Genomic DNA, 12,596 nt, shown 5'->3' with positions numbered 1-12,596 from the left:
CTCTCTTCCTATGGCCATTCAACTCTCGCATTCTCTCGCCTTGAATCGCTATCTCGACTGTTCTCGTCGAAAAATCGGTGTACAATCGACTCACATTTTATATCTAAAAATATTGTTGCATCGACTCGATAACAATATCGTATTCTTACATTTTTTTCAGCTGTTTATATTACTAATGCTTGTAAATACGATATTCAATTATTGTTGCCATCGACTGTCACTAGTCACTACTGGATAACAATATTGCATTCTTGTATTTTTTCAGCAATTCGTGTTAGCAATGCTCGTAGATACGATATTCAGTGCTCTGCGAGGACACAATTTCCAGTTATCAACTAAGAAACTGCTATCTGAATGGTGCTCGAGGCCAAGGAACATTTGCCTCCGCTATAGGGTAGAAGGATAGACAATGGAAGTCGATTTCGGAGGAAACGTGTCATGGGGATTGGCAATCTCTCACCCAACGCATCGATTCAAATAATTTACGATCGATCGAGGGATTCAGCTGGCACCAAATACCAGCAAATTGTTTCTGCTTGGCCAATTTTATAACGGGAACGTTTAGTTGCTCGATCATTACCAACGATCCCCCTCGATCGAAAGTTCCGCTCGATAACACCGTAGAAATCGAGAAACCGACTAAAATCGATTAAGCCTGCACTGTAATACTAGTAAAGCAGTCTGTTGCTACAAGTGTGGTTGAAAGTCGAGGGTTTTAAATCGCCACCAACGACTTCGTTGAACATTATCGTCGACCGTTTCTTAATCGAGTCTCCACGGTGTTGCTCGTTTCGATTTCATCATATTTTTCACTTTAAAGCTCGATGCCAATCAGAAAATTGTTACGAAGAAAGTGGACGTTCGTCGTGGCGCGGATTAGGGACGAGCTTCTCGCGTAAGCTTTCTTCGTCGCCGCCAATCAACGAGCACCCGCCGTTTAAACGCTGCTGCGGCTAAACGGATAGAAATTAATCCGCAGAACGGGAAAGATTACAATTTGTAGCGTGCTTCCGGGCCCTCTGATCGTGCCAGTCGCGGAAACAAAATTGCACCGTTAACAGCACTGCGATCGTTCCCGGGGCGGAGCGGAGTTTTTGCATAAGACACACCTCTTTCGTTCGACGAGGGAGGTAAATGCGATTCTAAATGTGACGAGGAAATTTTCTGGGAAATTACTCGCTCCGCAGACGCCTCGTCAATTGACGGTGAGATCGTTCATGGGGAGATTGACAAATGGACGTGCTGTAATTGCGAGGGCAGAAATACTTCGGGTAGAAAAGGTTCAGACCCCGTTCAACCATCTGCTCCTTCTATTTCCTCCCAAGAGCTGCTCGCTACACGAAACTTTAAACGAGACCAACTTTGATCGCCAACTTGCGAACGGTTACCTTCCTTTGCACGACGATTCTAATGTTTTTCAATCGAGTCTTTATTATTTTCGCGTCGAGACCAGATCGCGACAGTCGTATGTCAGATCGCAGATACGCCTCGGGGCAGCGAAGCACAGTGACACGAGCAGACTCTCTCGCCAACGACACAAAGCCTTGATAACGTCATTCTTTGCAGAGAGTATCGGTTCTACGCAAATATTTTATCGTCGATGAACGCTTTATCGTGGACGTTACATTTCGCGTGTGCACCGCGCGCGATTGTCAATTTCAACGTTTTACGCGCTGTCCTTTGTCCGTTCCCTGTTGCGTTAATTACCCGATGGTCTTCTGGACATCGAATAACCCACGCTACGCGCCTTCGATGCCCTTATTCTGCCAATGATTTACCACTGATTGCGTTTACTCGCACGTGGTATACGAATTTTTAATTAATTACAGTCAATGTCTGCGATTATAGAAAATAATGCAGTTTTCTATTAATTAACTCGTCAAGATTCGCGTTCATAGTGAAATAAAAGTTAACTAACTACCATTAAATCCGCTCGATTTGATAAAAAAAAGATTCAACTATTTCCTTCATCGATTCCGTCGCACTGAAATTTCTCCAGTTAACGCTCAGGGTGCGAAGCCTTGATTTATTTCGTCGAAAAAGTTTACGGACTGAACCGTTGTATATGACACTTGGCAAAGTGAAAAAAATCACCAGGAGTTTCCTGGTCGCGAATCGTTGGAAACGCGATCGCTGTCACATTGTTCAGCGTTGCAACGTTTCGCCATACATTGACTTCGACTACTGCCACTGAGTCACAGTGGTTCGCCAGTAGCAACGTTTCTCATTGATCAGACGTTAATCGCGTGGCACCTTTCAGATTGTCTCTACGCACTTTTCGTGCATCTAACGTTCCATATAAAATATTTCTATGCATTGTAATTGCTATACTGTCATCTTCGAACCAATTAAACGTTAGATAAATTATTTCACGCTTCTCGTGATTAGAGGATGAACCACAGTTTGATTTAACGTTGTGTCGATTCCACGAGAGTAAGAATTGGAGTCCCGCGAATCTGTAAGTAGCTGACATTCGTTACCCTTTTCACCCCTTCTATCTCTCATTATTTTCCAATCCTTCCTGATCCGCCTCCAGCGGTACCAAATTTTCTAAGCCCCGCCTTCCAACCCAATCACCAAGAAGTACGCTATTTACCCGCCTACCACGAATCACTTAAAATACGAACATTTTTCGTCGACAGGGACGTACGCGCGTGAATCCGAACCCATGGATCTGATCAGAATCTTGTTTCGAAACTGAACGCGACCCTCGATAATCAATTGTTCGCGTTCGATATTAAATTCAGTTCGAGTTTATATTCCGTCCGCAATTTTAGACACCATTCAGAGGACTTTCGAATTCCAGACTCGATATTAAACGCCGCTTCGATCGCACTGACCGAGGTATTCTGCGGCGAGACGAGGGATTACTTTATTGCATTAATCGATCACTTATCGGAACGAACTGGGGGTATTAATTTAAAAAGTCGCGTACCCACTATACCCGACGATTTATAGAACTTTTCACTCGATTAGCACTTTTCTGGGTCACGTTAGAGCGAATACGATTTTCGTGCCACAATCAGGACGGATTATTTGCACTCCTCTTTCGTCCAAGAAAAATAATACCAGCGCGCGCGCACAGCGTTATCCACTTAACATGTGAAAAAAAGAAGTACCTCCATTACGCACGGTTCCAAAAACATGGTCCAGGAAAAGGGTAGGTTTTTTTGCGAATGATCGATAGAATTCTGGTCGAGTAGACTGCCCTCGTCGTAATCGCTTTTCCTTGGGAACATTTATTTACACCAGGGGCCATTTCTTTAAGGGGTTTCTTCATTTCTGACCCATCGTGAAATTTAACCCTTTATGGGTCCATGTAACTTTCAGGTCACATTTTAATTTATCCACATTTTTACGAAATAATTGAAACTTTATAGGCCTGTGTAATTTTAAAGTCACAAAGTGAATATATGGCAATAAAATTGTTTAAAAATATTTGTTTTCATTTACATATATAGGTTTGTAATTTCTGATTGTTTGTTCCTACAATTTTCTTGGATTTGAAACAAAAATTTGGTCCATAATGGGTTAAATTTCCCTGGAAGATTATTTCAGACTTCAGTTTATAAGCCAAAATGAGAGACAAATGAGACGACGAATGGAGAACACAAAAATTGCTGATTAAAGTCAAGGAAGATATACTGTCGCGTCAGCAAAGCTCGATCGTAAAAACGAACGTAGGATACGTCAAGGCTACGTGAAATAATTGCATTACGAAAGACATTATTCAGCTTGGTCTCTCAGTGCTGACCTCGAAAGCCTGACGAATATGCCCGGTGACACTGGAAGACCAGAGCTTCCTCCGTGTCCCGACGTTTCTTCCTTCCTTCGTACGTTCTCTGGAACGATTGGGAATCTATCGGTTCGCATCTAAACGCAGATGAAAAATGAACACTCCAACAAGCTAACGTCGATCCATTCGCTTTATATATTGCCATTGGCTTTCAGCGGTGTCGCGTATGGAAAGTGAAGTTTCGACATGCTAAATTTACGATCCGCCCGCTGCCAAAGTTTTTTCCTCTAATCACTTATCCGATTTTCACCAACGATCCTCCACTCGACATAATCATTCGTTTGAAACCAACCGATCGTTGCGACACATTCCGTTCGATGGACAATTTACAACGAGTACCAATGTCTCGATTCAACGAGACAGATACATAGACACATTGGAATTCGAAGAGGTCCATAAGAATGCAAATGTCACGGGGCCAATTGGACATTTATACGCGTACACTTTATCCAAGAGCAGCCAACTATTTCAATGATGACATTTTCAGACAATACCTCAGCAACGTTTCAGAACACATATTCCTTAACACTTTGACGCACATTTCTGACCATACGATCGCTCTCAGAAACACATTTTTTTTTTCGATTATTGTTTGGAAGCGAAAATTATCACATTTTGCCACAGTTTTTCCCACAAAAAACTTTCGACGACTATAACCGTCATTTGCTCAGCATGTCATTTTTTCTGTTCTCGAAGCAAATGACGGCTATAACCGTCGTGACGACTATATGGCATTTGCTTTACTAATTCATTGTATTCACTTAATTCATGAAAAACTACAGAATAAATGGTTAGTCTTCACAGAATCATCTTTCGACTGCGTGAACTGAAATGGACCAAACTTTTGGTACGACTGTTATAGCAATCATTTGTCTCTAGATATTCAAATGTTTCGAAGCGAAAAAAAAACAACGTTATTTACGTCAAAGTGTTAAATTACAAACAATTACATACGATCAACGATTCTCAATTGAGAAACTTCATTTTCGGCTAATTTAAAGTTACAACGTACAATGAAGGAAAGGGAAATTCAGCGAAAAACGAGCTTCGAAGCCTCCTCCTCGGTTTCGCGCAACGTTTCAAAACACATATTCTTTAAACGTTTATTCGTATTTCTCTCTCTCACGAGTCTCCTCAAATTACAAACGATTCTCAATAGAGAAACTTCATTTTCGGCTAATTTGAAGTTACAACGTACAATGAAGGAAAGGGAAATTCAGCGGAAAACGGGCTTCGAAGGCTCCTCCTCGGTTTCGCAGCCGTATTTAACCCCGTTGTTTCACTCCAGCCAGGGGATCAAGCGTTTCACGCTCGAGCGAACTATCATACGGAAGACGGGACACGCCGCGTTAGGGTGCGCGTCGCGCGACAAGCGTCGTCGTCGCCTGTGCACCCCCATTTCGCGTGCCCTCTCAGCGGGCGGCCACGCTCCCGCGGACGAAAGCGCGAAATAAAGCCTGCAAAGGGAATTATGAATGGGCCGCGAGTGCTCGAAAATTATGGCGGTTACGTGGAACGTCGCGCAAGATGTCGACGTATTTCGCGCGGCTTGAAAATACCGTTGAAAGGAGTGGCGAGCCTCGTCGAGTTCGCGGCCGTGAATGCCTCGACGCGCACACACTGCGCGCGACGTCGAGGGTTTAGCCCTACGGAACACGGTTTATATACGAGCCGCAGTGATTTATCGCGGACGCGTTATCGTGCACTGTGGAATTTTAAATTCCCTCGAACGTCACAGACTCGCTACGATGAGTGCGAGCGTTTTTATGAAATTTTTTAATGTCCCAAGGATACGATCCTCGGTTGAGATTCCTTTAACCAGCGTAGTAACTGCGTGGCTTGATGAGACTACGTTCGTGAATAATTGTAGTCGCGAGTAAGTGCGCGTCGTAAACTCTGGTGGCCAAAATTTTTTTACGCGTCGAACTAACTAAATTCGTACTGCCTTGGCGATTTCATTCCATTCGCCATGCACCCTGGCGCTTGTTCGCGTTTCGATGGTGATTCGTACTCGCTTGTGTAGAATTCTCTAACACCGTGCACGGTTTTATCGCGCGTACGCGTCGCCCACGGTCGATCTCGAGATCGCTATGAACGCGGTAACGCGAAACGATCGCGTTCGAATCGAGCCATTCCCTAACGTTCAGTGTTTCACGTGGAGGGTGTTCGATTGAATAAACGAAACGACTGCTTGTCCGTGGCGACTGTTTGCTCTTTCTCTTTTGTTTCTTGCGTCCGCGTGTCCGCATCGGTCGCCTTCGCTTTGTCGAACATTTATCGCTCGCGTCTGTAGCCAGGACTTGGTCAGCTTCGAGAGACAACGAGAATAGACTGTTGGAGAATTTAGAGGCGGATGTGACGGAAGAAAACGACCGTGAGAAAGAGATAATTCCTGTTTGGAAGAGTCGACAAGGCCAAAGCGATTTCACGAACGTAACCCCGGCATATTCGCGTTCTATTCTAAGAAGAAAAGTGGCTGGTTCCTTCGGCACGAGCATTAATATTCATATCGAAGGCACCGCGAGTAGGTTTAACCCTTGCAACGGTAGACACAGGCTCGAATCAGAGCCAGATCGAGTTGGCTAAGTAATAAGCATGCATGCGATGAAGCGATCTATGTTATTAGCATAGACCTTGTCCTAACTGGCGATCTACCGTGTTATTCCACTCCGTAAAACGGGTGAGTGGTGAGGTTACCTTCGATTCGAAAGGATTAGGGTGGCACGCGGTGGAAAACGGGCTGAAATTGCTCGCGGTCACGCCAGCATCCCCCTTCTAAAGGTGGAGACCCACCTCTGGCTATTTCATCTCTGCTCACCCCTGCTCTTCGCCAGCCCCCGTCGTCATCCCTCACAATTTTCTTGCCGCTATTCGACGCGGTCTTCCACGCTGTAATAACTTGCCGCGGATTCCTCGCTCGATCGTCGCTGATCGAGCACCTGAAACGTTCTCGTAGATCACGGGCGCGTCGATCGCGCTGACGAAGGACGAACGAGGACTGCGAAGTCCTCGAAGGAGGGAGGGAGACTACCAGACGCAACGAGAAAGGGGTTGCAAACGTAGCGTACGCCCGATCGATTTTTCTTCAACGCGTCGTTTTATCGTCTCCCTCGTTCTCCAAGTCCTCTGGTCTTTTTTCTACGCTTTTTTACTGGCAAATGGAGATGGTCTCCGTCTTGAAAATCGAATGGAATATCGATAACGTCGCGTAACACGGCTGGAATAAGAGTGGACGCGCGAGGGGGCGTCGTAAACCAAATTGGTTAATTTAGATTTCAATTAAAATCGACGTCCAGCGCGTCGAGCGTATCTCTGCGTCGTGACTGGGCAAAAAACGAGACACAGGTTGTAAATATATCGCTAAGAGCGAACGAATGTCGACCTACATAAATTCGTGGCTAGATTTACGGCAGGGTGGCTCGGCTACTGAGCGTGGCCAGCGAAGATACAGGCTGTTGAATCGTACCGCGCAGCTGCTCCTTTCGTATCTTGAAAAAATGCAATAATAACAGGATGACGCGGACCGGAAATCTCGCGTGGCGAGTCAACGTAACCGTGGAACGCGGCTAAGTTTATCGCCTACACGGTGACATAAGGGCGCACTAAACTGTAACGATCAAACTGCACCCCAGCGTGTTCACAGAGTGGAAATAATAAAAGAGAATGCTTGCATAATGTCCCGCTGACAAGATATTCTGCTTATTAATTACACTTGCTACGTTACGTTCGTAACGATGAAAAATAAACGTTAACGATCGAGGAAATTGAACGAGAAATTGCGAGGATATAAAGTATCGTTGGAGGAAGTGACGAAGCAAACGATGACAGCATAGAAAATGACCAACAACGAACTAAATTGTCTGAGAAAAATTTCCATTTCTTATTTATGCTACGTTTTATCTGGTTACTAATTAATTAATTCGTTTTCAGGAAGATGTGAATTCTTGCTGGCGACAATATCGTTTGAAGAAATCGCTGTGCTCAATTCTGTTGGAAGCCCGCTAGACGCGGATTACTCGCGAGTTACACCACCCTCGAAGTTTCTCTTTGAACGAAAATGGAAGCAGAACGAATATCGCTAATTAGGCGACTGGATAATTTGAGAACGCTGTGCGTTACGACGCGTCGTAACAGTGAACAGTTTCCCATATTTGGCGAAGGGGTGAACTGCGGAACGCGGGTTCACGGTGACGCCCGACTAAAGTGCTTCGATCGTGGCACGACACTCACGTCGCGACATTATCGTTGCGACGCATTACAGGCGAGAGCGTGCGCTCGCGCGCGCGCACACACGCGTCGCTAAACCGTTTAATGTGAAACTCGCGAACGATCGTTTAAGCGGTCGACGAGGGATTTTAGTATGCTGCGTCGTGTTAATATCCAGCGCGGGACGTCTCGGTTTTATCATCTCGATAGGGGATGGAAAGTGCCGTGCCCTTACGCGATATCAGTTGCCTCGTCGTCGAAAAGAAACCGCGAACTTAACGACAAGAATAAGGTAGAGACGAAATTATGTGAGACATAATCGTTTGTTTTCCACGAAGACTCGAAATCGTTGATCCAGAATTGTTTTTAGTGCTCAGAGTAAGAAGAAAAGTTACGTTTTACCGATTGACAAGCTTTCATCGTGTACTCGAGTGTATGAAAATCTTGTAACAGGAACGATTTTGTTGCCAATTAGCTCGTGACTCTTGCTTTCGTTTCAGTTCAATTCGAGAGAGGCACTCATGCATATTTCAGGGGGTACATCTTTAACGGCCATTAGGTTTCATGTCGGTCGCGTGGAATAAATTATGCTCGCTCCCCCCCCCCCCCCCCCCCCCCTATAAACTACACGCCGCCATTGCTCTAACGAAAGGTTAATTAGTATAAACGAAGGGAAACCGTACGTGTATAATTACTACTTCAATCTGCATATGCATTTCGCTTACAAAACGATTCGAATAATGCGCACGCGGCGCGACCTTCTCGCACGCGAAACTATATCGCCGTCGCGTGATAATTGGGGGGTGTCATTTCACCGATCGTCCAAAGAAAGGGACAAAATGAGAGAGAGAGAGAAAGAGAGATCGGGTACCAACGCATTTATGCGACTTACACGATTAATTGAAACGTCGTCAATGAAAAAAAAGGAAAATATTGACGACTAGATTGCAAATATATCGAAACGTTACCAAAAATTTTCACCCAGCCATCGCTTTCGAATGACTCCTGATGATTAAGAGGTGTCATTTCACAGATCGTCCAAAAAAAAGGGACCAACAGAGAGAGAGAGAGATGGGGTACCAACGCATTTATGCGACTTACACGATTAATTGAAATATCCTCAATGAAAAAAAGGAAGTTGTCGACGACTAGATTGCAAATATATCGAAACGATACCAAAAATTTTCACGCAGCCATCGCTTTCGGATGGCTCATGATAATTGAAAGGTGCCATTTCACGGATCGTCCAAAGAAAGGGACGAACAGAGTGAGAAAAATCGAGTACCAACGCATTTATGCTATTTATACGATTAATTTAAAAGTCGTTAACGAAAGAAAAGGAAGTTGTCGACGGCTAGATTGCAATATCCAGAGACTATTCCAGGAAGGACCGTGGTTGCGCGAATAAATCGAAACGTTACCAAAAATTTTCACCCAGCCATCGCTTTCGGATGGCTCGGATAAAAGTTTCGGGGAAAGTAGGTGAGGCGTGCGGAATACGAATAAACTCCGTAGCCCGAAAATTCGACCTTCGCTACATTTTTACGATCCCTCGACTCGAAATTTCCTCTTCCCGTTCCCCTAAAACTTATCCCCACCTCGACGCTCGCAGAATTATTATCTTCCGTCGTGAAAAAAAGTTCTCGATACGCGTTCATCTCGACGAATCGCCCACCCTCGATGTTTCAGCGCGCGCGCTCTTTAATCGTCGCAACTAATTAGAAAGTTCTAAACGGAGAGTCGCATAAAATTGTGCCCGCGTAATTATTCCGCGCCATTGTTGTTGTTACCGGCTATTATTAATTTCGTCGCGCGGTAGTTTGATCGAGACGGAATAACACAAGCAACGCAAATTCGCTGGCATTGTGGCCGTTGGAAGAGGCAGAAAAATATACGAAACCCCTTGATAATTACTTAACGGAGCCGTAAATTTGCAAGCGATTCAATGATCCTGTTACCAACCGACATTATAGCGGAGAGTGTATTGATAAGTACAAATGCGGGATCGTAGCAGTTACGCGCGTTAAGCATTGGCATTGTTCTACAATGAAGCGAGATAAATCCGTCGGATATAAATTCCAGCGCGTACGATTGAAATTTATATTCCCAGGCGTAAATAAAATGCGCTATTAAATAAATACTGGACGCGTAAAAGAATGCCAGCGCTGGTAGAGCCCATTCGACATCCGCGCTATAACACCCAGCGCGGTAGCGTTTCAAGCGGAAGTAGGTCATCCGCTATCAGAGGATTGGGAAGCCATCACTCGAAGAATAACTCGAACTTGCTTTAATTAACTAATCCTTGGTGTTCGCGCATGAAACGTCGCGACCTGAACAAAATCATCGTTCGTTCGACACCTGGAGAGCCGCGAACAATTTGCCAGCCTCTCGATAAGAGGATCGAGACGGTGGCCAATTTCCAGGCAAATTACTTTGTACGTCTGTCTCGTCCCGCCATAAGTGCGAATGAATTTTTCAAGCAACGAACGTCCCATGAAAAAGTTGACGCGAGTCATATACGTCCACGATACCAGAAATACATCCATACTTTACGAAATACCCTGTAACAGATCGCGATGAAAGTATAGCTGGCCAACTGCGAGTCTAAAAACGCCGCCTAACATTTAATCACTGACAGAAGTACAGTTCCGAATAGCTGAATGAAATTCGTATTTCAAACTAGTTTTCATTAAGCATGTCTGGATAATTAGTCGGCACTGGAATGTACTTTTTCTCCCGACAAAGGGTGCGTAATTAATACAGGAACGTACTGCACGAGCGTGGTCCGCGATACTACAGTTAAATGGTAAATGAAGTATGCTTTCACATTGCGAGACCTCTGACGATCGGAAGAGCGAAAAAGGACCAAGACGAAGGAAGATAGCCATGTTAAAAAGCGCGACACGTTGTCACGCTACAGAAAGAATCGATCGTCGAGTTAATAAACCCTTTAACAATCGATCGAATCGTTTCACTGGTTTAACGACGACTCTGTCGAGGAACAAAAGACAGGAAGCAGACTCACCAAAACGTAAACAGCAAACGGCATGACGAGCACAGCGACCAACAGATCGGCGACAGCCAAGCTCACGATGAAGTAGTTCGTGACTGTCTGCAGCGCCCTCTCTCGAACCACGGCTAGGATAACCAGCACATTTCCAAACAGCGTTAAACAAGGCACGATCACCAGGATCAGAGCCCACCAGCTGTTCGTTTTCTCGTCGACGTTTGTCGTCCCGCACTCTCCGGGTCTGACGACACCAGACACAGTGCCTGCGACTATCGAAGACGTACAATTCACGCTTCCGTTCAAATTCAAGTTAACCCCGTCGTCGTAGTAGGCCGTCAGATTAACGAAAGCGCTGTAGTTCAGTCGATTGATGTAATCGTTCAGATCCTCGAATACGAACAGGTCCGATATGCCAGTGTAATTGTCGTGGCTGGTCGATGACGAGAAGGACGGGGAGGGGTCGGTGAACGGAGAACCGGAGGATGTCGATCCGATCGTCGTCGAGTCGTTGAACCAACCCAGCTCGATGCCACTGGTCGACGCGTCCTTGCTGTTCGAGAAAGCGTCGTTCAGGATCGCCTCCTCGTCGACGGCCACGGTGTCCTTGGTCGCGTCGCTGGCGAACAGCTCGAGCGGTTGTCGCGTGTGGTCCAACGTCAGGTTCCTCACGATGGACCTGACCAACGACTCGTCGCTCGTCTTCGTCCCCATTGCCAACTGGTTCCCTGTGCACCGTTCGCGAATCACGAGATCTGGAGACGCGTTGGTCGCAGTTCTTTTCCTTCGTCTGGCATTCTTCTTTTGGCGTTCGCGTTCACCCTTGAGGGCGTTCCACGCGCGACGTGGTGCCTCTTGGTCTTCCGTGCACGCGAGGAACGAGGCGTCTGTGTATCACCTTCAGACGCGTGTCAGAGGAATCCCTCGAGGAACTCTGTAATGGAAAAATAGACCTGGTCATTACGACTTCCTCTGTTCGTTCCACGGGTATTGGCACGCGGCTATTTTATTCTCGCGGTTGGAAGCACGTCGCGCGAGCGCGACACGGAAATGAAATCGGAACAGAGCAGCAGGGGGGGAGCGTTGAAGAAGTTTAATTAAACGTAATCGTAGAGGGGCGCGGTTACTGACGCGATGTAACGAGTTCCGAAGAAGCGCCTTGGAACTGGATAGCGGATTAAATATTAAACTAGCGGCTGGGCAGCTGTTACGCGAGAGTAACGAAAGAGTTTCGCTCGCGCAACAAAAGAGTTACCTTGGGGAGCGAGCTCTCGTGTCGCGGATTTTTCGTTGCCCTTGCAAACTATCGCTGGCCGCTTCGCGTAACGTCGCGAGACGTAAAAACGGTTAAACGCTCGCTTTTTAAGCGTTCAAACAACGAAACAACAGAGAAAGAGAGTTATCGCGTTCTTTTGCTCCCGCTGTTGCGAGATTCCCCGCGTTATACGAACCGTCCATGGAGGGAGCTTATCCGTATCCTCTTCTTAAAACGAGGATGGAAGTCGCATGAATCACGATGGCGTTCGTCCGTTCGAAACGAATGTCGTGGCGCAATCTCAGAATTAAAAGAAAACTCACGGGGGCACC

The 12,596-nt window shown here is 45.9% G+C and overlaps 1 protein-coding gene across 3 annotated transcripts in view; it reads right to left on the bottom strand.

The window, feature by feature from the left end:
* The window catches only part of Dop2r (dopamine D2-like receptor), a 99,503-nt gene extending 87,713 nt beyond the window's left edge, over positions 1-11,790 (bottom strand). For all 3 annotated transcript variants that reach the window (XM_076906904.1, XM_076906905.1, XM_076906907.1), the window contains exon 1: positions 11,028-11,790. In XM_076906904.1, the coding sequence (XP_076763019.1) occupies positions 11,028-11,723 (696 nt within the window). In that variant the 5' untranslated portion in view covers positions 11,724-11,790. The remainder of the gene's footprint in view (positions 1-11,027) is intronic.
* Between the last annotated feature and the right edge of the window lie 806 nt (positions 11,791-12,596).

Source organism: Xylocopa sonorina, chromosome 15, assembly GCF_050948175.1.
Source record: "Xylocopa sonorina isolate GNS202 chromosome 15, iyXylSono1_principal, whole genome shotgun sequence".
Classification (NCBI taxonomy): Eukaryota; Metazoa; Arthropoda; class Insecta; order Hymenoptera; family Apidae; genus Xylocopa; species Xylocopa sonorina.
Note: the sequence above shows the minus strand (reverse complement) of the source record. Positions and strands in the feature narration are given on the sequence as shown.